The sequence below is a fragment of the Orcinus orca genome, chromosome 19 (assembly GCF_937001465.1).
Source record: "Orcinus orca chromosome 19, mOrcOrc1.1, whole genome shotgun sequence".
Taxonomy (NCBI): Eukaryota; Metazoa; Chordata; class Mammalia; order Artiodactyla; family Delphinidae; genus Orcinus; species Orcinus orca.
Genome location: NC_064577.1, coordinates 19,022,060 through 19,046,408, shown reverse-complemented (window position 1 = coordinate 19,046,408; position 24,349 = coordinate 19,022,060). Strand labels below are relative to the sequence as shown.

General features: G+C 51.6%; 2 protein-coding genes and 1 pseudogene across 7 annotated transcripts in view; 1 reads left to right on the top strand and 2 right to left on the bottom strand.

The window, feature by feature from the left end:
- The window catches only part of LOC117200323 (receptor-binding cancer antigen expressed on SiSo cells-like), a 108,785-nt pseudogene extending 101,924 nt beyond the window's left edge, over positions 1-6,861 (bottom strand).
- A 122-nt stretch (positions 6,862-6,983) lies between these two features.
- On the top strand, positions 6,984-24,293 carry ALDH3A2 (aldehyde dehydrogenase 3 family member A2). Its single transcript, XM_012532001.3, has 11 exons — positions 6,984-7,115; positions 7,233-7,393; positions 8,654-8,885; positions 9,642-9,727; positions 11,442-11,650; positions 12,735-12,852; positions 14,532-14,673; positions 16,622-16,788; positions 18,096-18,195; positions 19,198-19,433; positions 21,963-24,293. The coding sequence occupies exons 2-11, from the start codon at positions 7,241-7,243 to the stop codon at positions 21,975-21,977; spliced, it is 1,458 nt and encodes a 485-aa protein (XP_012387455.1). The 5' UTR covers positions 6,984-7,115; positions 7,233-7,240; the 3' UTR covers positions 21,978-24,293.
- The window catches only part of SLC47A2 (solute carrier family 47 member 2), a 40,239-nt gene continuing 33,431 nt past the window's right edge, over positions 17,542-24,349 (bottom strand). For 3 of the 6 annotated variants that reach the window (XR_007473658.1, XM_049702420.1, XM_049702424.1), the window contains one exon: positions 17,542-17,818. Coding sequence is in view for 4 of the 6 variants with exons in the window: in XM_049702424.1 (XP_049558381.1) it covers positions 17,742-17,818 (77 nt within the window). In the remaining 2 variants the exon portion in view is untranslated. Of the gene's footprint in view, positions 17,819-22,487; positions 22,624-24,349 lie in introns of those variants that run through there. The other 3 variants (XR_007473657.1, XM_049702417.1, XM_049702426.1) reach the window with 1 other exon arrangement.

The following is a 24,349-nucleotide window of genomic DNA, read 5'->3' as shown; positions in this document are numbered from 1 at the left end:
AACAGCTCTAGCGGGCAAGTATTTGCTGAGGAAGAGCATGGTAGGTTAGGGCAGGTATCCAAGGCAGCCTGAGGCTCCAATTCAGGTTTACTGGCTTAACATCTTTTGTAAAATCTGTTTTTTCTTGCCATGGAAATATATGCAAATAGTCATAAACATATGAAAAGGTGCCCAGCATCATTAGTCATCAGGGAAATGCAAGTTAAAATCACACTGAGAGGGCTTCCCTGGTGGCGCAGTGGTTGGGAGTCTGCCTGCCGATGCAGGGGACGCGGGTTCGTGCCCCGGTCCGGGAGGATCCCACGTGCCGCGGAGCGGCTGGGCCCGTGAGCCATGGCCGCTGAGCCTGCGCGTCCGGAGCGAGAGGCCCGCGTACCGGAAAACAAGAAAACAAAACAAAACAAAAAAATCACACTGAGAAACCACTACACAGCTACCAGAATGGTTAATTTTTTTAAACTGACATCATCAAGTGCTGGAGAGGCTGTGGAGCTAGTAGACTCTCACATACACACACACCACACACACACACACACACACACACACATACACACACACAACACTCTACACACGCACCACCACACACACACGGGGACTGTGAATTGGTACAAGCACGACGGAAAGTTATTTGACTACTGAAGTTATGCATGTATCTGCTTCCACATGGAAATTCTCTAGCCGTGACTAGATATAGCGGTATAAGGGGGATGCTGGTAACCTTCTGGGTGGTAGATATACAGGTGGGTTACCTTTGCCATAATTCATTGTACACATTTATAATTCATGCAGTTTTGTATTTATATCATATCCAATAAAAATGTAGTGTTTTATTACTCCCCAAAAATATGCTAGACTACATGCAAGGTTCAAACGTGTGATCTCTTCAGCAGTCAGCAGGGAGAGCTTTCCTAAAGGCAAGTGGGAAATAAACACCTTAATTCTCTGAGTCTCAGGGGACGAAGGGTGTGAGTGCAGCCCAGGACTCCTTCCTTCCTTCTGGCCCTAATCTGGTCTCCTAGAAAACTGGCTGATTTGCTCATAACTTATACCACACTGCAAGGAATATACTGACTGCATACATAGTTTTTAAAATGTTAACGTTTTGTACCTCCTTTTACCCCATCGTGGATTAGTCTGAGGACCTGGATAACAGAATTAAGTGCAAAGTGGCACGTCTCTCTATCATGTTCAGGTCTCTGGGTAGCAAGTGGCAAAAAAATTCAATTCAAACACTGGGTCCCTGACATTTGGAAATTGACTGGTTTATGAGAGGAACTATGACGATGTCCTTCACAGAGGTGCTTTTAGCTTCGAGCCTTAACTGAACACAAACGATCTTATCAGGACTTGTCTCTGAGCTCTGCCTTCCTCTGTCTCAGCTTTATTCTCAGCGAGTCATTTCCCCTGGGGTGCCAACAAATTAGCTACAAGTGGCTCTAGGATTCTACCATCTGCATAGCTGGTGAGCCCATGGGGAAAGCGTGTCTCTGTCATGATAGGTCTAAACAAAGTTCTGGGAGGGCTGAATGGTCAGACTTGGGTTACCCGCACTGGAGAGGGGTCACAGAGTGGACCACCCACAATGAAGAAACTTTAAGGACAAAAAAGGGGTAATGGACTAGGAAAGTATGGTGGCCAGGCGTACTATATTTCCCAAAAAAATAGCTTGTAGGCACTCACCCCACAATCCTGTACCTGCAAGTGGTAATCTCACTCGCCCAGAGATACTTAAATCCATGGGCACATCATAATCAAAAGCTGGAAGGGGAGCGTTTCAACTTGGGGGTGAAAGAATCCCCAGTCCACTCTTCGGTTTCATAAACATACCACCTTGTTCTGCTGAAGAATTTGGACATGGATTTTCTTAGGTCCGTCTCCCAAGGCAATAAAAATAAAAACAAAAATAAACACATGAGACCGAATTAAACTTACAAGCTTTTGCACAGCAAAGGAAACCATAAAAGAAAACAAAAAGACTACCTACAGAATGACTGACAGGGCTTAATTTCCAAAATATACAAACAGCTCATAATACTCAACAACAAACAAACAACCCAATCGAAAAATGGGCAGAAGACCTAAACAGACATTTCTCCAAAGAAGAAATACAAATGGCCAATAGGTACATGAAAAGATGCTCAACGTCGATGATTAACAGAAAAATGCGGGACTTCCCTGGTGGCACAGGGCTTAAGACTCTGAGCTCCCAATGCAGGGGACCTGGGTTCGATCCCTGGTCAGGGAACTAGATCCCACGAGCATGCTGCAACTAAGACCTGGTGCAAATAAATAAATAAAATAAAAATTTTTTAAAAAGAGAAATGCAAATCAAATCTACAATGAGGTATCACCTCACACTGGTCACAATGGCCATCTTTAAAAAGTCTACAAATAACAAATGCTGGAAAGGGTGTGGAGAAAAGGGAACCCTCCTACACTGCTGGTGGGAATGTAAATTGGTACAGCTACTACGGAAACGGTATGGAGGTTCCTCAGAAAATATACTACCATATGATCCAGCAATCCCACTCCTGGGCATACACCCAGACAAAACTCTAATTCAGAAAGATACATGCATGGCTATGTTCACAGCAGCACTATTCGCAATAGCTAAGACACAGAAACAGTGTAAATGTCCATCAGCAGAGGAATGGATAAAGAAGCTGTGCTATGTATATACACAGTGGAATACTACTCAGCCATAAGAATGAAATAATGCCATTTGCAGCAACATGGATGCAACTAGAGGTTATCATATTAAGTAAGTCAGAAAGAAAGACAATATTATATGATACCACTTATATGTGGAATCTAAAATATGACACGAATGAACTTATCTATGAAACAGAAACAGACTCACAGACATAGAGAATACAATGGTGGTTGCCAAAGGGGAGGGGGCTGGGGGAGGGATGGAGTGGGATGTTGGGATTAGCAGATGCAAACTATTATCTATAGGATGGATGAACAACAAGGTCTTACTGTATAGCACAGGGAACTATATTCAGTATTCTATGATAAACCAATTAATGGAAAAGAATTAAAAAAAAAAAAGAATGTATACAGAGAATTCCCTGGCGGTCCAGCGGTTAGGACTCTGTGCTTTCACTGCTGAGGGCCCAGGTTCAATCCCTGGTTGGGGAACTAAGATCCCACAAGCCGTGTGGGGAAAAAAAAAGGGTATGTGTGTATGTATATATATATATATATATATATATATATGTATAACTTAATCACTTTGATGTACAACAAAAATTAACACAACACTGTAAATCAACTCTACTTCAATTTAAAAAATTACACACACAGAAAAAGAATTTGGATGTGGTTTTAAAATACGCCAAAAAAAAGCCATCAATTGATTTCTCCAGTTAATAAAAAAAATGCTCAAGAGTTGGCAGAGTCAAACTCCTGGTGATGTTGCCATTAGAACTGCGACAGATTCTTCTTAAGATCCTCCTGTCTAATCCTCAGCAGAAGAAGCAGCCCTTTGCTGCTCAGAGATTAACTTGCCTTAGATGATATTTTGATATCATGCCTTAGATTGCCTATTTTCACGTTGGAATTCTGTTCATTATTTACATGTTAAAAACTGTGGCATGAGTCCTATGTCAGTTTACCTAGTCCCTTACATAACATTCCTTAGCTCAGGGTTTAAAATGGTTACTCAATGAACTCTGAGCCCATTTAAACATCACCACATGGTTCCAGAAACAGGTTTCCCCCGTTTTTTGAAAGTCTGCTTTACACCACTGTGCTTTTACTGAAGACCTGCTTTAGTACCTGTGTTTGCTAATGGAAAGAAATCCAAAGAGGATGTTCACTTTCAGGAGAGAAGGAGGTGAAGAGTGAAAACAGCATGCAGCGTTTGTAATTGCTACTTGGCTTTACTCCATTTTGGCTTAGGGACGGGTTCCTGGGAATGCTCTCCTCTGGGACAGCGGGAGAATCCGGCACTGACCTTAGACCGTGGGCCTACTGTGCACAGGCAACGCTTGGGTATGAAGTTGGCTTAGACAGCGGTATGTGCTGGAAGCTACGGCTTTTCCCGGTAAAGTAAAAGGCCTGCTCACCAGCAACCTCCCCTTTACCAGCAAGATCACCGTGGCATCTCCATGTGGACTTCATGTTTTTGGCCAAAAGAAGGCAAGGAAGAAGGCGAAGGCGAGTTTGATGGTCATGCCACCTTCCTTCCTTCACCAAGAATCTCTTTAAATAACTCTCAAATTACTGTGGCTATTGAGAAAGCCACAAACGTGGACAGCGCAAGACACGGAGGCTGGAGTCCTTGAGACTGTACCATTCCTTTGTTCAATAAATATTTACAGAGTACCTACAACCGGCCAGATTCTTTGCTTGGTACTGACACTACGTTGAACACGAAAGACAGACACAAACAAATGGGTAAGGGACAGAGTGGCAGAGCCTGGTATTTCAGACATGGCGGTCAGTGAAGGCTTCTTTAGGGAGGTTACATTTAAGCAGGAAAGAGCAGAGTGCAAAAGCCCCAAAGTGGAGGTGTGCTTCTCGTTCTGTGAACAGCAAGAGAAGCACTCCACTAAGTGGGAGAATCATACAAACGGAGCCTGGAGAGGAGGCTGCAGGCCAGGACACTTACGGCTAGTTGAGTATTTTGGATTTTGTTCTATATGTCACAGGAAGTCACTGGAAAGCTTTGAGCAGGGAAGTAAGAGGGTCGAGGGTCTTGTGAAAGGATCACTGACAGCTGGGCAGAGAATGGCTGCAGCAAAGAGTATCAGTCAGGATCCAGCTGTGAAAAGAGAACCCACTCCAGTTACTACAGGTGGAGGGGATCTGAAGAGTAAGAGGGGTCAGAGGGACGCATGGAGTGATACCACTGATGAGAAGCTGCTGAAAATTCCCCTGGCTGGAAGGAACCCAGGGGAGCTGCACCAGCACCGGTGCCACCTGGAGATGCTGTCACTGTCATCCTGTATCTCCTAGAGAGCGGCCACCTTGACCAAGGAAGGAATCATCCCAGCTCCTCTTCCACTACAGAAACACCCAGCAACTGCCACAACTCACTGGAAGCCAGCTGGCAGGAGAACCGGGAAAAGAGTTCACACACTCTGGGTGTCTGTGGGACAGATTATAAAAGGGCAGGTGGAGGACTGAGAAATGACTGATAAATAACCTTCACCGAGTCCACAGTAGAAGCAGGAAACCCAGTAGGATGCTACATAAAGTGCCGGTGAAAATGATTATGGCTTGAACTAGGGCAAAAGTGGTTGAATTCAACCACTGGTATTTTTTTTTATGGTATTTTTTTTCTTCAACCACTGGTATTTTTTTTATTAATAATATGCATTTTATTCTATAAAGAAATAAACTATGTTCCAATGTGAGTTACTCTGATACGATAATTTTCATAGATTTTTTTCCACGTACATAACAAATATAATAGAGAAAACTCAAACCATCTCAGCAACTAAGATATATTTCTCTTTCTATGGCCAGTGTTGTAAAAATAGTCTCCAAAACTTTCTGAGAGTTTGTAACCATCCTGTTAAAATGATATACTATTATTTCTTTTAATTGACAAATACATCCATGACAGTCGTCCTTCAACTGGAAAACCACTGGTATTTTTATTACGTTTTGAAACTAGGGCCAAAGAGAAGAGTCAGGATGATCCTAAGGCCTGAGTAAATGGGATGAAGGGTGGTACCACTTACTAGACTGACAACACTGGTGGAGGCGTGCCCTGTATTTGTCTCGTGGATGAAGAGAAACCAACAGTTCTATGTACAGCTACCTTTAAGACGCCTATTATGAATCCCAGTATGAGTGGGATAGAGCTGAACATACTGGTTGGAGTTCAGAGGAAAGGGTGGGACCAGATGGGATTTAAAATCTTCTCTGACCACCATGCACGGGATTAGATGAGGCTGTGACTGTGGAAAGAGAAGAGGTGCAAGGACTGAGCTCTCAGGCACCTGAACACGTCAGGAGGCCTGGAAGGGGAGAAAGGTCCAGCAAGGAAAAACCCAGAGGACTTGGTCAGGGAGGGAAAAGGAAAACCGGAAGAATACAGGGTGATGGCGAACAAGCAAACACACTGTCTCCAGAAGATGGCAATGACTGCTGGGTGTGGAGGCCAAGTAATCAATAAACAACTTATCATAAGACTAAAAGAGGGGTTTTTTTCCGGCCAAACAGGACTATAGCGCAGGAGTGCTGTCTCCACCAAGGAGGAAAGCGCTCTGGCGAAGCATGGTTTTCAACACAGTTTTTTATATCTTGTCAGGACAAAGAACACACATCAAACAGGACAGGATACATGCCTTCAAGGTTTCACAAGAGACAGCGAGCCAGCACGACCCCGGCGTCTGGGAGGGAAGCTCACCCTCGAGGGAGCGCCAGCATCGGCGTCCCAGGAAAGGGACAGACATCCCCACCTTCAAAGCGGAGTCCTTCACGTCTGGATAACGCATTCTTTCCCCGAGTGGTGAAAGCAGAGGCACGAGACAAACAACCACGTGACAAGCTGATAAAGCCCAAGTCAAATCAGGTACAAGCCAGAAGGACTTCCGGCAATCTCCGCAGGTGCAGAGGAGAGCGAGGGGAGAACCCAGCTGCCGCGGGCATTGTCACGTGGGTGCAGGGGGGGGTGTCCGAGCTAGCTGCCCCTCTAGGGAGGGGGGGGGCAGGGACCTGGGGGGGGGGCCCGGAGAGCGGCTGGTAAAGGGTAAAGGAGGGCGTGGGGGCGGGGCTGCTGAGGGGCACTCACCTGGGCGCCGAGTCCCCGCGGCTCCGAGCTGGAAGAGAGCGGGCCGGACGGGCCGAGGGGCGCCGCGGCGTAAGGGCGACGCCTCCTGAGCCGCTGGGCACGGGGCCCGGTCGGCGAGGTCGTGACCGCGGGGCCCGGCCCCAGCCCGGTCCGGCCCAGCCGTCCGCCCAGCCGTCCTCACCCCCTCGCCTGCCGACTCCTGGGGGCGGGGCCCACGCGGCGTCCGGCCTGCGCAGGTCACGTGGACCACGCCGGCCAATCGGCGCGCGGCTCGGGGTCGACCCGGGCTCGCAGGGCGGTGGCGGAGCAGTTAGCTGCGGCGAGCAGTTAGCTGCGGCGGAGCTAGCGCGCCGGCGGGACGGAGGTGCGGCCGGGGTCGCTGGGTCCGGGGACGGGGGGCGGGGATGGAGAGGCACCGCCCGGCGGCCCCGCGTCCGGCCCGCTCACCCCGCACGGCGCCCGATCTCCCCTGTCCCCGCAGGACTGGCCATGGAGCGCGAGGTGCAGCGGGTTCGCGCGGCGTTCGGGTCCGGCCGCTCGCGACCCCTGACGTTCCGGCGGCGGCAGCTCGAGGCCCTGCGCGCGATGATGCAGGAGCGCGAGAGGGACATCCTGGCGGCCATCGCCGCCGACCTGAGCAAGGTGCGCCCCCGGGACCTGCGCTCCACGGCCTGCCCCTTTTCCGCGGGCAGCTGTGGCCCTTTCCCTTTCCCTTCCCCTGGATTTGGGTCATTCATCCGCTTCGTGTATTGCAGGCCTCTTCCTCCGAGTCGGGTTCTTGTCTTTTAACTTTGCGGTTTCTTATGCAGACACAGGGTTTTGCTTGTCGTCGTTGCGCTCGGATTTCCCTCGATGATGTTAGGTGCCACATCTGTGCACCCGCAAGTCACCCGGAGACCTTGTTACGATGCAGACGATGCTTCACTGGGTCTGGGGGGAGGGGGTCTGAGAGCCCGAGTTTTTGTAAGAAGCTCCCAGGTGATGTACCAATGGAACCACGCTTTGAGTAGCAAGGTCTTGGGGGAGTGTTTCGGGTTTAAAAATGGTCCCCTATGTTTTATAACACTGTTGTTACCACTTTGTTTCTAATTTTTCTCTTCATTTCAGGGGTAACAAGGCCTTGCTCTGGCTTTGCTAGGCTCCTTCGGCCCCTCCCCCTGGAAGATTATTTTGAGGGGTAGTAACATCAGTAGTAACAACAGGAACTCTAAAACTTCCTGTATAGCACTTTTGGTGGAGAGGAACTGTGATGTCAAATAGTCGCGGTGGATTTAAGGAAGATACCCAAAAAAGTCTGACTCATTCACTCTACCAGCATTTCCGAGGGTGTATATATAGGATGACTAAAGAAGTACAATAAACTCCTTGCCCTCGAGGGCTTTAAGTTTGGTTGGGAAACAGAACAGGCACAGAGAAAGTGGGGCTATAGTTTTAAGCCAGTGTATTAAGGCTGAAATGTTAAGATATAGAGGAAAGCATAATGACTATGGTTTATAAAGTGTGATCAAGGCACACCATTATTAATTAGGGAAGTTTTCGTGAAAGAGTTAACGTTTAAGCCTGACTTTAAATGGCTTGGATCAGTAAAGAAAGATTTAAAGGGATTGAATGTATTAAGAAGGGAATTAGCAAGTCCTTACTGTGGGCTTGGAGGACACACAGGAATCTGCATGGCAAACCAGCTAGTCTGACAGGTTTGCCTGTCCTGATGCTTTTTTTTTTTTTTTTTTGCATTGCCGTAAGGCTTAGTTCCCCGACCAGGGATCAAACCTGTGTCCCCTGCAGTGGAAGCACAGAAGCCTAACTACTGGACCGTCAGGGAATTCCCTGGCCCGATGCTTCTGACATTCAGGGCCAAGTGTGTCATACCCACAAAGGTTAACTGTGACCTTCTTGTAACAGAGCGAATTCAACGCATACAGTCAAGAAGTCATCACCGTGCTTGGGGAAATTGAGCTCGTGCTGGAGAAGCTTCCTGAATGGGCCGCTGCTAAACCAGCTCAGAAGAACCTGGTCACCATGCTGGACGAGGCCTACGTCCAGCCAGAGCCCCTGGGAGTCGTGCTGATCATCGGAGCTTGGAACTACCCCTTTGTCCTCACCATCCAGCCTCTGATAGGAGCCATCGCTGCAGGTCTGGCGTCAGCTTCCGTCCTTACGTCCTTAATGTACTGGTTGTACGTTAAGGATAGTGGTTAGTTAAATGCATTTGCTGTGGTGGCTCGCCTTGGTTTGCACCAGCAGTGTATTGAGAATTCATAAACGTTATTATTACTTGTTCAGTGGGCTCCAGAGATCTGTGGGGTGACTGCTTTTCGGGGCCCTGGAGAATGGACCTGCGAGGGCGTAGAGGCACGCGCGAGTCCACGGGCCCAGGTTTGGAGTCACACGTCCATAGCATCATGTGGTTTCAGTTGCCACCTCTGGCTTTGGATGAACCAGTTGATTCTGTCTGACCCCTTTCTTCATTCAAATAAGGGCTCTGGGAGTAATGCTTGCTTGGGTCTACAGCAAATGCCAAGGGATTCATTTCTCAGTTAACCAGGATCCAGACCAACAGCTTTATGTGGGCAAAGCTTGTCTGTGCGATAATCCCAGGGCAAAAGGAAAATCCAAGGGTGGGAGTGAGAACAGTGAGAGAAGGCCAGAGGCCTGGGGGAGCCTGGCTGGGGCCTCCCGTCAAGGACCTACGTGGTGAGCACTGAGGAGTTAGCCTTTGGGAAAGAGGCAGAGGGGCGAGCGCGCACGCCTGTGGTGAGGAAGACAGAACGCAGAGCCAGAAATAACCAGAGGAATTAACCCTTAGCCTGTGCTCCCCACAGGAGCTCCGTCTCATGGATGTTAGAATCGCTCGAGTACTAGACAACGTCCTGCTTTTTGCTTTGTTTAGGAAATGCTGTGATTATCAAGCCTTCTGAAGTAAGTGAAAATACAGCCAAGGCCTTGGCTACGCTCCTCCCTCAGTACTTAGACCAGGTAAGAGGACCTTGCCCCCTCTCTGGCACGTCTGTCTGTCCGTCTGGCACACACTCTGCTCTTCATGCTGGCTTGCGTCATTGGTGGTCAGGCCTCCACACTCATTTTCCCTCAGCCTCCCACGGCTGGCTTAACAAGAGAAGTTAAGTTCCAAAAAAACTGTGGAATAGTTCAGCTGTTGTAGTTACACAGTTTGGTCAGGCCCGTGGCCTTATCGGCACCCCTGCTGTTAACAAAGCCTCCGCTGCCATCTGGCATTTCGCATTAACCTTTGATCTGACGTGATTTTAGGTGTATCCTTCTAGTGAGTTATTAATTGAGGGGCTGGTACCGTGCTGGGCGCTCTTCACGAGGTACAGGTACGTGAACACACGTCTACATTTAAACGGGCATGTTTGTGGCCCGAAAACTACAGAAAGAAAAAGGCCTCCTGACCCAGAGTGTGGACCCTCACTCAGAGTTACAGTGCTGGCATTGAAGAGTATCGGAAGCTGGGACTTCCCTGGCGGTCCAGTGGTTAAGACTTCGCCTTCCAATGCAGGGGGTGCGGATCCGATCCCTGGTCGGGGAGCTGGGATCCCGCGTGCCTTGCGGTCAAAAAACCAAAACAAAAAACAGAAGCAGTATTATAACAAATTCAATACAGACTTTGTAAATGGCCCACATCAAAAAAAAAAAAAAACCTTTAAAAAAAAGAGTATCGGAAGCGGTGGAGAAAAGACGATCTCTGAAGCAGAGGTCTGGTGGCCCCCGTGGAGGAGATTGTGACGCCACGTGAACTGGGGCCGTTAGCTCTGCGTGGAGGGGTCCTCGGTGCGTGCCAGGGAGACGCAGCTGTGCAGCGTCGCACCTGTAGTCGGCCACGTTTTCTGACAGCGGTCTACAAGCCACCTCCGGTTCTCGGAGGAGCCGTGCTCCCCGTGTTGGCTCATCCCTGCCACGGCGGCCATGGAGCAGTGTTGTCCCAGGGCCTGGGGTACCCAGTGCAGAAGGGCGGTGAAGGCAGTGAGGTAGGGCAGATGCTTCACTGTCTCACTCTGCCCGGATGGGGGTCGTCACTGCGGCCCTGCCTCCCTCGGCTTGTTGGGGACCGACCACACAGGCTCTGTGGATTCAGGCGGAGGCGAGCTAAAGCCTGAAACGCCTGTCGGGCCGCTGAGCTGTGAGTAGAGATGGAGGGGAAACACGGGGCCCACCAGCCGGCTTGTGCTCGGTGTCCCGCCGCCGCTCTTCACACCGTGACTATCCTCTCCCGTGCGATAGCTGCAGACGGTTGCACGGTGCACATGAGGGTTCAGTGCAAAGCGCTGTGACGTCCCCCCATCACAAGAGGAGGCTGAGGCTCAGAGGCGTCGGGTGGCCGCCAGCAGGCACGTGAGCCAGAGGATGACGGGGCGCAAGTGCAGCCCGGACATGCCCCTGGAAGCGCTCCCCTGGCAGCCTTTGCACACATTCGGGCGCAGTTACTCGGTTCCCCCCGTGCCCTGAGCCCCACGCTGAGCCGCGTGCAGAGAGGACGTCCGGGTGGACGCGCCTGGGGCCTGTCCTGTGGTCACCGACAGTGGCCACGTTCCCACAACCCTCCCCTCTCCCAGCCCCCGTCTTGTGGTTTCCCGGGGCCAGTCTCCACCTTTTCCTGGTTTCACTGAATGTTACGTGTTTACGTCAGACGATAGGATTCCTTCGGTGATGCGAGTGTTTGTCTTTCTTTAAGGACCTGTACGCGGTTGTTAATGGTGGTGTCGAGGAAACCACGGAGCTTCTGAAGCAGCGATTTGACCACATTCTCTACACGGGAAACACCACTGTTGGAAAAATTGTCATGGAAGCCGCCGCCAAGCATCTGACCCCGGTGACCCTTGAACTGGGAGGGAAGAGTCCGTGTTACGTTGACAAAGACTGTGACCTGGACGTTGCCTGCAGGTGAGACCGGTTATCTGGACTCCCCCGGCAGGCTGGCATGCCCTGTACCTCCTCGCTGGGCACTGCCGTTGATGTCCTCACAGGGACCAGAACTCTTTCACAAACCACGCCTTGGCGCCACAGCCAGAGGAGATGAACACGAGGTTGTGACATCACACAGTTGCCCTCAGGATGAGGAAAAGCTATTTCTGTTCTCTAGATAATAGACCTGGCAAGAAGTTTTACTGTTCTGATAGCTGATCCAGGAAGTAGGTAATGCCAGTAGGTAATGCCAGGGATCCTGTGTGCCTAATAAGATCTTTAAATTTCCAAAGAAAGGGCATTATGCTGATCTCTTAACTGAGTTCCTTTATTGATAAAACCAATAATTCTCATCTTTTAACTGAGATGAGAATAATAGCATCTTGCATCTGAGAACCAGAAGATGCAAGGTTTCGGGTTGTCTCCGCTAAATCAGTTCAGCTAATAGGAAGCGCCCAAACCCACAGCTGACTGTGCTGGCATGGCGTGGCTCTCCCTCCCTTCAGACAAGGGGAGCGGGGGGCGTCGGCCGGGCTCCGGGTGGGCTCTGTAAGTAGATGTCTACTTGGTGGAACAGGGGACCCTGGTTCGTGGGTTTCCATCCGAGCCCGGGCCCAGCATCCCAGATCGGGGAGGGCTTCTGGTCCTGCCTGTACCTGGCATCTTGCAGCAGGACCAAGCCACAGCAGGAGCCGTGCTGTCTGTGGAACCCCTGTCCTCCCAGATGTCCTCTCGGCCGGGGTGGGAGAAGGAGGGTGTCAGGAGGCTGTTTCTCTCTTTTCCTGCCGCAGGCAGTGGCTTCCCTGCGTATAAAGTAACGTTTCTCATGAACTGGCAGGAGGCTTTCCCTGCTCTGTAGAACAGCCTACGCCAATTGAAAATGCGTCCTCAGTTCCAGCCAACTGATATAGAGATGAGTTTTCGAAACATTTTTTTTTATCAAGATTACCAAATACATATACGTACTAGTAATCTTGACAGCTAGCTGAAAAACGTTCAGACGGCGCCGAAGCGCGTGACAGGGGCGTGGGGACTGAACTCTGCCTGCTCGTGCTTTTCCCAGACGCATCGCCTGGGGCAAGTACATGAACTGCGGCCAGACCTGCATCGCCCCCGACTACGTGCTCTGCGAGCCGTCCCTCCAGGACCTGATCGTGCGGAAGGTGAAGGAGGCCGTGAAGGTTCGTGTTTCCCACCTCTGGGTCCACTGGTCTCACTGGGATACAGAGTGAAATCAGATGTTTGCAGGGGGCATCGCCCCACCCCCTCCCGGGAACATTCCAGGAGCAGGTGACTGAACTAATTTCCTGGCTAATGCAAAGTGCTCTCGTAGCGTGGTAGCAGGGTGAGGTTGGTGCTGCACACGCTGACACTGTCCAGTTGATTTGTGGACGGCACAACTCGTTAGGTGTAGAACGGACCTTAAAAAAAAAAGCCCAGTAGCTGTTGTGTGGTCTGGGGAGAACATCGCGAGGCCTCTGCGGTGTGGCCAAGGCCCTCGCCGCGGTGCGGCGATCGAGGTTAGCGGTGCTCGGCTGTGCCGGCGGTTTACAGAAGCCAGCAGTTTCGAGGAACGTGCACTCTTGACGTGGCCATCAGTCTTTGAGGGCGTTTCAAATGGCCATCTCTAGCGAGGGGACCAAGGAAGGCTACACGGTGGTGTCCTGAGCTGAGCCAGAAGGAACGTAGGACTGGGACTGGAAGAAAGGAAGGGATGAAGCTGTGACAGCTCAGCGGTGGGAGCCCCCTGGGTGGAGAAACTATTGGAACCACCGTTGTTCACTCGCCGGGTACTGACCGAGCCCTGAAAGAAAGGCTCTGGAACACCCAGGAGTGACGTAGGTGAGCAGCAAGGTGACGTGGAAGTTGGACGTTAGTGGCGGGACCGCGATGGGGCCGGACAAGGAGAGCGTGAAAGGGGAGCTTGGCCCGACTCTGGGAAGACACTGGGGCTGCTGGGGACGTGCTCGGGTGAGTGTGGTGAGGAACTGGGTTTCCAGGAGGCGTGTGTTCTCTCGTCGCCGTGGCTCTCCACTGGGGGTCACTAGGAGCCGTTTTAGAAAAGCCCCCAGTCCCCCGCTCCGAAGACGGTGGTCCAGCAGGGCTGGGGTCTCCAGGTGATGCTGAGGTGCGGCCAGCGCTGAAAGCCACTCCTGTGGCTCCGGCGTTGGGGCCCAAGAATACGCATTGCAACACGCTGCCCGGGAGCTTCCTTCCTCCCGGGTTCGAGACGGGTGCAGGGGGTGGACCGTGCTCAGTGCCGCTGGAGAGTAGATTGAGAGCTCCCGCGGGGCTGACTGCTTGGCTTCTGAGGCTCTCTTACTCTGGGTGACTTACCAAGACTGTGTTTTGATCTTTTGAGTGGTTTCACGGTTATCTGTGACTGGTGGAAGTTCCAGTCCAGAGAAGACCTGACACGAGGAAATAGCGCAAAGCTCAGCAAACCCTTTCTGCAAAAGGGGAAACACACAGGCGGTCAGTGTTTTAGGCTTTGCAGGTCACAGGGCCTCTGCCACCACCACCCAGCTCCTCGCAGGACAGCAGCCAGAGCTGATAGGCAAGCGCGCGTGTGGCCCCAACACGGGGTGAGACCCCCCCTACTTGCTCTGCGTCCACCCCCAGGAGGGACCCATGCCAACCCCCGAAACCGTGGAAAATGGGAGACGTGTGTGTGTGCTTTAACTCCTGTCCTTGACCTGCCAAAGAGCTTAGTCTTACTACTGTTAAAGGATTTGGGGGCTGGGGGGTTGGATTCTGTGAGGATACAAAACCAGATTTGGGGCCATGGTGAATTTTATAATTATTAAAGAAATTAAAATATGGGTCTTTGGTGACAACTAGATACTGCTGTTTTCAACAGGAATTTTATGGAGAAAACGTAAAAGCATCCCCCGACTATGAAAGGATCATCAACCTTCGTCATTTCAAGAGGATACGAGGTTTGCTTGAAGGACAGAAGATAGCTTTTGGCGGGGAGACCGATGAGGCCACACGCTACATAGGTAACGGAGACTCATCTCGTCCTGTAGGGAGGGGCCGCTCAACAGTTTTTATTGACACTCTTTACCGACACTGAATAAACTATTAGGTGTAGAGTGATTAATAAGCTATTAAATACTGCTTTCTGGTATACTGCTTTGTTACAAGCAAGTTAAAGATGACTTTATATATGTATACGTTGAGTAACTCTATTTAGTTGTTTGTATTTACACACGTATTTTATCTAACTTTTTCTTCCTGGCAACCTTGAGAAGCAGAACCAGACTCTAGTTATTTCCAGCTTACGGCTGGGAAAACAGCCCAGAGAAGGAAATAGCTCAACCACAATCGCACAGCTAGCCGACAGCAGTCCTGTTCCAGAAAGAACGTTTTCACCCATCATGCTTGACCTCGCTATTGACTTTCTTGTTGTGTTCTTTGTTTTTTTGCCACAAGTATGTATCACTTTTGAATTTTAAACACACTTATCTAAAATAACACCTAAGATGAGGGAAGAATCACTCATGGGGACTTCCCATGAGCAGTGGTTAAGAATCCTCCTGCCAATGCAGGGGACACGGGTTCGAGCCCTGTTCCGGGAAGATCCCACATGCCACGGAGCAAGGCCATGCGCCACAACTACTGAAGCCCGCGTGCCACAGCTACTGAGACCACCTGCCACAACTACTGAAGCCTGCACATCTAGAGCCCGCACATCTAGAGCTCGTGCTCCCAACAAGAGAAGCCACTGCAGTGAGAAGCCCGCGCACCGCAAGGAAGAGTAGCCCCCACGCGCCGCAACTAGAGAAAGCCCGCGCGCAGCAACAAAGACCCAACGCAGCCAAAAATAAATAAATAAACAAACTTATTTTTAAAAAAAAAAAGATCACACCTGAAGTTGGCGAAAAAGCTGCTCCGCAAATCTGTTTACCTGTTTCCTCTCATCATCACCAAAAACCCCAACTTTTCAAAAACAGAACTTAAGGGACTTAAACAGTACGGAGAAAAGTATGCTCTCGGCCTGTTAGTTCAGTGGCTCCGTAACACCCCCAGAGCCATGGGGGTTCGTCTTTGGGTCCTGCCGGCCCAGCATGTTGACTGCCTGCCTCTATGCCCATGAGTGGTGAGAGGGAAGGTCGGCCGTGATTAGCTCAGACTAGTTAGGAGCTTCCCCCAACCTGGTCCAGGGTCACCTCACCTAAGCGCGTGGCTCTGCAGAGGGGGATGGACACCTCTCTGGCCCAGGGAAGCCGCGGGCGGCAGATCTGAGGCAGCGGCTTCTGTACCCCCGGGCGTGCTGGAGAGAGCCGTCCCGTGCCATGCCTCCAGGACAACCTGGTCGTAACCGTGGGTGGAGGCAAGAGCACGCTTGTTCTGTCAGGTGTCTTCTCCTGTAGTCGACCCTCCAGCCCATCCGCAGGGTCTCCCCGAGCACTGCGGCTTGGGGACTTCTTGGTGTGGACACTGGACACCCCACAAAGCTCTTCAGGATCCATGTCGTCCTCCGGTCTGTGTCTTTCCCCAGAGTGGACGGAACGCTGAGATAAAGCTTAGGGAATCCCACCATTTCATTACGTTTTCTGAACCTGACGCAGTTGTAATCAAGATCAAAGAGATCACAGGCAGGAACGTACTTCTATTAAGAAGCTGTACTGGTTTGGTCCACCGAGGGGCCCTCTGTGCTCCCAGGAAGGCCTATCCACAGAAAGACGCAGGAATGTGGTGCTGAACAGGGTTAAACACGCGCAGGTTTTACTCAAGCCTGTATCTCCCCCTGGGTTTGCACAAGGATCCCCGATGCACACGCGTGGAGACGTAATATTTGCACGCTTCACCCACGTACTTGGGACTTGTCTCAGTAGACGACACCTGGGCGGGAGTGGGGAAGGGATGGGTGGGTGACCCAGTGAGCCAGACGTGAGGTGAGAGTTTGGCATTTCTGTCTCCTGCTTGAGCGTTTTCATTTTTCAGCCCCAACGATACTCACTGATGTGGATCCTAAAACCAAAGTGATGCAAGAGGAAATTTTTGGACCAATTCTTCCAATAGTGCCTGTGAAGAATGCAGAAGAAGCCATACAGTTCATAAATGAACGCGAAAAGCCCCTGGCTTTCTACGTGTTTTCTCATAACACTAAGGTAAACTTCCCAGCATGCAGCTCGCTCTCAGAAGCCATGCTCCTTCTCTGCTGTACAGCAAATGCTGATTATTTCGTCTGGTGCCAGAGTCCCCCAGTCCTGGGTAATGAGGCCCTGGGGTTAGGGCTGTGACCCTTCCCTTACTCCCTGGGGTCAGAGCTGAGTCTTCGGGGCGAGCGTCACAAGCCTGGTGACTCACAGACACCTGCCATGTCACTGGGAGACGTCTGAGCGCCTGCATCAGAAGCGCTTCTGCTGTTGATCTGTAGGGGGTCCTGTGGTAGAGCCCCGGCTCTTACCCACGCGGCGTCCGCGGCCCGCAGGGCAGTGTCTCTGGCGCTGCTGAGGGAGGTGCTTGGGAAGCCTCGGACTTGGCTTTCTCCAGCCACGGGGCTTTGTGGTTGGAGTGGTGTTGCCGTCCCAGCCGGGCCGGCAGACCACACGCCACCCCAGGCCCAGCAGCCCTGCCGCCGCCCTCCACGCGGCCTGTCCGTATGCACCTTGAGGTGACCGGCTGCTGCTAAGGGACAGTGGCCTCAAGGTGGGCCAGTGGGCCAGGAGCCTCTGAAGAAAGGGGAAAACTCGGAAGGGAGGGTGCAGCCAGGTGAGGTCGAGGAGTTCCCACGGCAGGTGTTTTCTGCGGAGCCTCTGCCGGGGCCACGCAGGGAGTCTCGGGGCAGCTTCTAGAGCTGGTGATGCTGGTGGTGCTGGCGTGGTACCGATCTCTACAGACCGTCCAGGAAGACCGGAATGGGTTAGTGGCACACAGCGGTCTGACGGTTGACATGACCACAGTCAGTGGTGGACAGAGTGGAAGCTGCGGTCTGCGGCCCAGGCACGGGGCGGCGGCTCAGGCTCGGTCCCAGGGTCAGCAGTGACCTTTGCTACAGAGGACTTGGTGGGTCAGCAGCCAGGGGAGGTGACATTTACCAGTCCAGTGTCATCGTGCCCATTCACGTCCCGGGCCAACCAGCGATTTCCTTCAAAAATAGGATGCTACCTCTGAAATCTTGAATCTTTTTTACATTTCCTAGAAACGAAATGATACCTGTTAATCATATGCCATCCTTTAAAGCAGAGATAGAGAAATATTAACAATTTTTAAAACCTGGAATATAGCCTGAACCATCCCTGGTAAGAAAGGCCCTGGCTGTGGTCCTGGGGGTCCAGCACTGGGGTGTGCCCGGGTGCATGGGCCCAACTCTTCAGGTTGTCTGGGTCTCGCTCAGTGCCCCCAGCCTCGAGGAAGATGTGGGTCCCAGGCCAGGGGCGACTGACCCGGAGCCTCTGTTCCTTCTCGTCCTCAGCTCATCAAGCAAATGATCGACAGGACGTCCAGCGGGGGCGTCACGGGCAACGACGTCATCATGCACTTCATGCTCAGCTCCCTGCCCTTCGGAGGCGTGGGTGAGGCCCCCTCCCGGTCACTGCCCCTGCAGGCCGCTGCCTGGGGTCCACCTCTGTCCCGCCCCCTGCTCTCCATCCCCAGTCTGTAATGACTGTTCTTTCTTGCGTTGCTTCACTGGTTTATGGATCTTCTCCCAGATTCAGGGCATTTCTTAGGCCAAAAATCAGGTCTCAGTTGAACTCATAAATGCCCTCTGTCCTTTATCGAATGAGGTAGCACGTGACGGGCTCACAGCGCCAGGAGCAGACAGCAGCCAAGAGCTTGAACGTCCCTTTGCTTTTTGGGGCTAAAGGGGCAAAACGAAACAAAACACTATAGAAAGTTACAAGGGAAAATGTAGTAGCCTCTGAGGCATAAGCACTAACATCTTGGCTTGTCGTTTAGATTTTCTTCCTTAAAATGCACGTCTCTTGACACACATCACAGAGTCTCCCTGCAGCTTCAGCTGTCACCTAGGTGATGCCCCAGCGGCCCGGCCCCAGTAAGCTGCGCGCCGGGTGCCTTGTGCCACGTGCTCGTCCGCCCGGCTCACGTGACCGAGCAGAGACATGAGCACGGTCCCGGAGCACAGGTCCGAGAGGCCTGTTGCCACACAGCCGCTTGACCCCACTGTCCTGGCCTTGGGCACTTTCCAGGAGCCTGGGGGAGCAGTGGCTCAGGCACGTGCCACGGTGGGAACAGGCACATGCGGCTCTTGGAGTGGACCGCTTGGGGTCCCGCTCGGGCCCTGCCCAGCCCCCTCTCCCTCTCAGGAGGTGGGGCTCTGGTGAGAGTGAGCTTGGTCCCTGGCATCAGTGACAGCCAGCACCCCGGGAGCTGCCGGTCCCTGCCCTGCTCTCAGAGAGCGTCCTGTGCCAGGGGCCCGCCGTGCAGGGGGCGCTAGGAGGACGTCCTGGAACGAGCCACATGCGCCGGTGGAGGGGTGCAGCCGGGGCGCCGTGTGCACGGAAGGAGCGCTGTCACCCACAGCGGAGCCCGTCTCGTCTGTTCCTTTATTTCAGGGTCCAGTGGGATGGGAGCGTATCACGGAAAACACAGTTTCGATACTTTTTCGCATCAGCGTCCCTGTTTATTAAAAAGCCTGAAGCGAGAAGGCGCAAACAAACTCCGGTATCCTCCCAATAGCCAGTCGAAGGTGGACTGGGCCAAACTGTTCTTCCTGAAACGGCTCAACAGAGGGAAACTCGGGCTTCTGCTGCTCGCCCTCCTGGGCGTCGTGGTGGCGGTGCTCATGAAGGTGAGTCCCCGGGACTCGGGCGCCCGGCGCCTCCAGGTGCACCTCTTGCGTCTCGGGAGCACCTCCGGTCTTTCAAGCAGCTCTCTCCTATTAACTTGCAGAGCCTAAGACTGAGGTCAGGGAGCTTCAGGCTGCTGGGCCGCCCTGCTTTTCCAGGCATGCCCGGCTGTCTCTGTGCTCCGGCGGCAGGGACCGTGCAGCCCACAGGCCTCAGTCCTTACAGGGGGCGCGTGGCGGCCTCTGGTCTGAGAGTTCAAAGCCCCGTCAAGCGTGCTGCTGAAGTCCGAGCCGCCTCACCCTCTGACCCTCTTGCTGTTGGCGCCTGAGCGTCAGTTTGGTTCCTGGCTGTGCAGGAACCCGGTGTGCATGGAGGTGGAGGACAGCGTGCCGGGGACGGGGCTGGTGGGGAAGCAGCTGTGCTGGGGGAAGCTGGCCTGTGGCGTTTCTCTCTGGTGACTGGCCGTTCCGGGCGTGGACTTGCTAAGAGACCCTCATGACGGCCAGCGTCCGAGGACGGTCCGTATCCTCGGGGCGGAGCCAGATGCAAGCATTTAATGGAAACAGCTGTGTTCATATCTGTATTTTGTTGAAATGTTGAAAGGGGGTCGGCTCACCTTACAGTGTCACAGCTTTGGTGGAACTGGACCTGCCGGTCACGTCTGAGATCGTTTGCGTTTCCTCAGAAATACCAGGCTGTGCTGAGGAGAAAGGCCCTGTTGATCTTTCTGGCAGTTCACAGATTGTGCCGTCCTGGGAGCCAGGAACGCCAGAACCCAGCCCTGTGTGTTGAGAGGAGGTTGGGCTGTTTCTTTCCTTTCTGTCAAGTGGGCCAGCTTGGGGTGTGTTCTCTTCCAGTCGTTTGTTTTCCTACACTTGGAGGCTTAGGCGTTATCAGAAAAAGAATGTCTCCAGACGTTCTGGACCATGGCCTGGAGCGTCAGAGTGTGAAAACTTAACTTGGCCACAGGTTTCCGAGGGTGAGGTCGGCTTGCTGGACTCCCAAGATTAGAGGTCGTGGCTTAGCTGGGTCTGGGTGAAGCATTCATTACTTCCAGAAAAGGATGGTCTCATGCACTCAGCTGTCCCAGAGGACATGCCCGCTGAGCCACCCATAGTCACCTTCCTTTGTTTCAGAATTTGAGAATAATCTTATAAAAAGCTCCAAGTCGCTATTTATTTTGGTTTTGAGTTGTTTCGTTTTTTTTTTTAAAACTTCGACTTTAGAATTCATGTAGCAGACTTGGTGAATCAAAACATCTTGTGGGGTGTAGAACTCTCTGGGTGTTTTTCTGCTGCTTCTTCCTGAGGTCGGAGGTGCGCTTGGGTCTCTGGTCACTGTTAGCCTATCTTTCTTCCCCGAGACGTGGGTCCCCAGCCTGACAGGCATCTTCTTGGTCTGGGTGGAGTTTCTTAGCCTCATGGAAAATTCGGAGGTGCAGGCTGACTGTGCCCCGTATTCCCAGGAGGGCTCCCCCAGGTGCAATGCCCCGTGCCCCACAGGCTAGGGCAGGCCAGGTGGCCCGCCCAGAGTTCCCGAAAGGGTTTGGCAGACAAGCCTTTCTCTGGTAGGGTCTAGAGAAGCAGCAGTGTATAAAAACGTTTACTCGGCTGGGAACAAGAAAATATGGCTTTGATCCCGGGCTCTGGGATCGACTTAATTATGGCTTCGGCCGAGGCCTCTTCTGAGCCCAGAGAGCGAGGGCACGGGCACCCGGAGGTCCAGGCCGCTTCCAGCCGCACCTCTCTGCGCTCCTTCCTGGGAGCCCATGTGTTCGTCGTCCCGCTTGTTTTGGATTCAGTGTGAGATGGCGTAAAGATTTGGGGGTTTCTCTCCTCTTTGCTGCTTCTCTGCTCTTCTCTCTGTGTTTTTACCCGCTTCTTATCAAATCACCTTTTAAACAAATGACTCTGAGCCTAAACTGTCCGTTTGCTTGAGGAATCTACGGGCGGTAACTGCAGACATTTTTCCGAAACTGCTTTTTGCGCTTAGTAGTTACTTTGTGATGTGCTTGGATATGATTTTAGTAATTCACTTTACTAGAATTAGAATGGATTTGGAACATCTTAAAATGGGGAACTGAAAGCTGCAAAACTGTCAGTCCAAAGGGAACGTGTCAGAACCTCAGAGTGGGGGAATTTTCTCTGTGCATTTTACACAAAGTTCCAATAAAGCTTAACATAAGCCGTGGAAAGCATTTGGGGGTTTGTAAAAGTTGAGGAAAATAAAAGGTTCAGATTGAACGATGTCATCGGGCCTTTGAAAATGAAATCCAACGTTTGAACTCTGCGGTTATGGCCGTGCTTCTTTAAGCCTCAGTGGGTACTGGTGAAATTCACCACTGGGGGAGGGCATGACCTGTCATCCTCAGCCCGGCCACACTTAAGACTCCTTAGGGATCCGTGGGCCTTGTTGACATGGTCCTCAGGACAGGTGGTACGTGTCAGGGTCCCGATCCTGGGCCCATGTTCCAGGGCTGGTGGGGACATTGTAAACCAGTGGGTAACCCAGATTCCTTTCTCCTCCCCCAGGCTGGATGCTACTGAAGAGTACTGAAGAGTGATCCGTGCCGCCTCGTCATCCTCTCTACTGAATTATTCTTCTACCAAATAATTAATGAACCAGTAATTTTTAAATCCTGCCAAAAATTGTAAGACAGTATGCAAATGCACCATCGCCAAACCTAAAAGTCATTGCCACTCACCGTTAATAAAACTCACCGTTTCAGCCAAAGCCCAGCACTCGCCCGCCCAGTAGTGAGACGCTCGGAGAACCCCCCTCCCTAGAGCTCTGGGCTGGGGGAGGGGAGAGCGTGCTGGGAGGACCTGAGTTCGCAGAACCTGCTCAGCGACTCTGCTGCTCAGGGGACATGGGACACCCTGCCCCCACCGCGGGCATCACCCTGTGGCCTTCCAGAGCCCAGCCCCGCCCAGGCTTCCAGGTCTCAGTCCAGAGAGGTGAGGTGAGGTCTCCCAGCCCCCTTGGGGTTCGAGGCACTAGAACTGAGGTGCGGGGGCTCCCTGTCCCTCGTCTGTTGGGACTTGAAAGCCTGACCTCCGGGAGTCGGCCCTCCTCTCTCATCCACTCTCTGTCCTGTCTCGTGCTTGGTCTGTGATGGTCCGTGCGGCCGTCCACACGTGGTTTTGTGACTCATGTCACTCATTCAGAGCATCTTGTAAATCCTAGGGCTTCCTGGAAGACAGTTGCCAATTTCATACAAGTATCAGCTATCATTCCTAGGGTGCAGGAGTTGTAGAGTTCTGCATCTTACAAAACCCACCTGGCATTTTTTACTGCTGTCCTGAAAGTACTCATAACAATACTTATCCTCGCATAATAGGACCTTCAAGTTGCAAGTTAATGGCTCTTCAAGGACAAATCTAAGTTTCTTATTTCTGTAGCACAAGGCAAGTAAATTTCCCTTTTTTAGACTTGAGAGAGATGCCTTTCTGAATAGATTGGGTCCACAGAACTTAACGTGGGGACCATTTCCTGTCCTGGACGGCTCTGCAGCCCTGAGAGCCTCGGGGGGCTGGTGAGTGGGCGTCTGTAGGAGGACCCTGAGCCACAGCAGCTGCCCCGCCAAAGGGGACGGAAGACGCAGGGAGATGACACCACCCCCCACCCCCACCCCCCGGACCCCGGCCTGGGGCACTTCAGCCAGATGGAAAGTCTGAAGGAGAGCCCTCGGGGCAGGGGGCCGGTGGTGGTCCGGGCTGCAGGGGCTGCACCCTCCCCGCCTCCACGCTTGAGAAGACTCGGCAGAGAGAGTGTAACTCACTCTAGGAACGTGTGATCCACCACTGAGTGAACTGCTCCGTTAGGCTGTCTGCAGTATGTTACATCTGCATCACAGGACAAGGTGGTGAGAATCAGTCACTAGGCTAGTTTAGGAAACAGCTGCTTAAACCACTATCAGAATAATCAATCATAAAATAGCTCAGACAGAATTCCAATACGGAATTTTCATTTGGTATATTGTACGTTACACTTTTTTTATATACAGCAGGTTATTAGTCATCCATTTTATACACATCAGTGTACACATGTCAATCCCAATCTCCCAGTTCATCCCACCACCACCACCACCCCCCACCACTTTCCCCCCTTGGTGTCCATACGTTTGTTCCCTACATCTGTCTCTATTTCTGCCTTGCAAACTGGTTCATCTGTACCATTTTTCTAGATTCCACATATATGCATTAATATACGACATTTTTCTTTTTCTGACTTACTTCACTCTGAATGACAGTCTCTAAGTCCATCCACGTCTCTACAAATGACCCAGTCTTGTTCCTTTTTATGGCTGAGTAATATTCCATCGTATATATATGTACCATGTCTTCTTTATCCATTGATCTGTCGATGGGCATTTAGGTTGCTTTCATGACCTGGCTATAGTAAATAGTGCTGCAATGAACATTGTAGTACGTGTCTCTTTTTGAATTATGGTTTTCTCCAGGTATATGCCCAGGAGTGGGTTTTTTAAGGAACCTCCATACTGTTCTCCATAGTGGCTGTATCAATTTACATTCCCACCAACAGTGCAAGAGGGTACCCTTTTCTCCACACTCTCTCCAGCATTGATTGTAGATTTTTTTGATGATGGCCATTCTGACCGGTGTGAGGTGATACCTCACTGTAGTTTTGATCTGCATTTTTCTAATAATTAGTGATGTTGAGCCTCTTGTCCATCTGTATGTCTTCTTTGGAGAAATGTCTATTTAGGTCCTCTGCCCATTTTTTGATTGGGTTGTTTGTTTTTTTTAAGATTGAGTTGCATGAGCTGTTTATATATTTTGGAGATTAATCCTTTGTCCGTTGATTTGTTTGCAAATATTAAACATTCTAATTAAGCAAAATGATTGACTAGTCTACTAGTATATTCTGCTTCAGAATAAATACATTGTATTTGGTA

Excerpts from the sequence above, each read along its gene's own strand:
- ALDH3A2 (XM_012532001.3), top strand. The coding sequence starts at position 7,241 with ATGGAGCGCGAGGTGCAGCGGGTTCGCGCGGCGTTCGGGTCCGGCCGC. Across the intron at positions 8,886-9,641 it reads GATAGGAGCCATCGCTGCAG|GAAATGCTGTGATTATCAAG; the intron begins GTCTGGCGTCAG and ends TGCTTTGTTTAG. Across the intron at positions 18,196-19,197 it reads CCTGCCCTTCGGAGGCGTGG|GGTCCAGTGGGATGGGAGCG; the intron begins GTGAGGCCCCCT and ends CCTTTATTTCAG.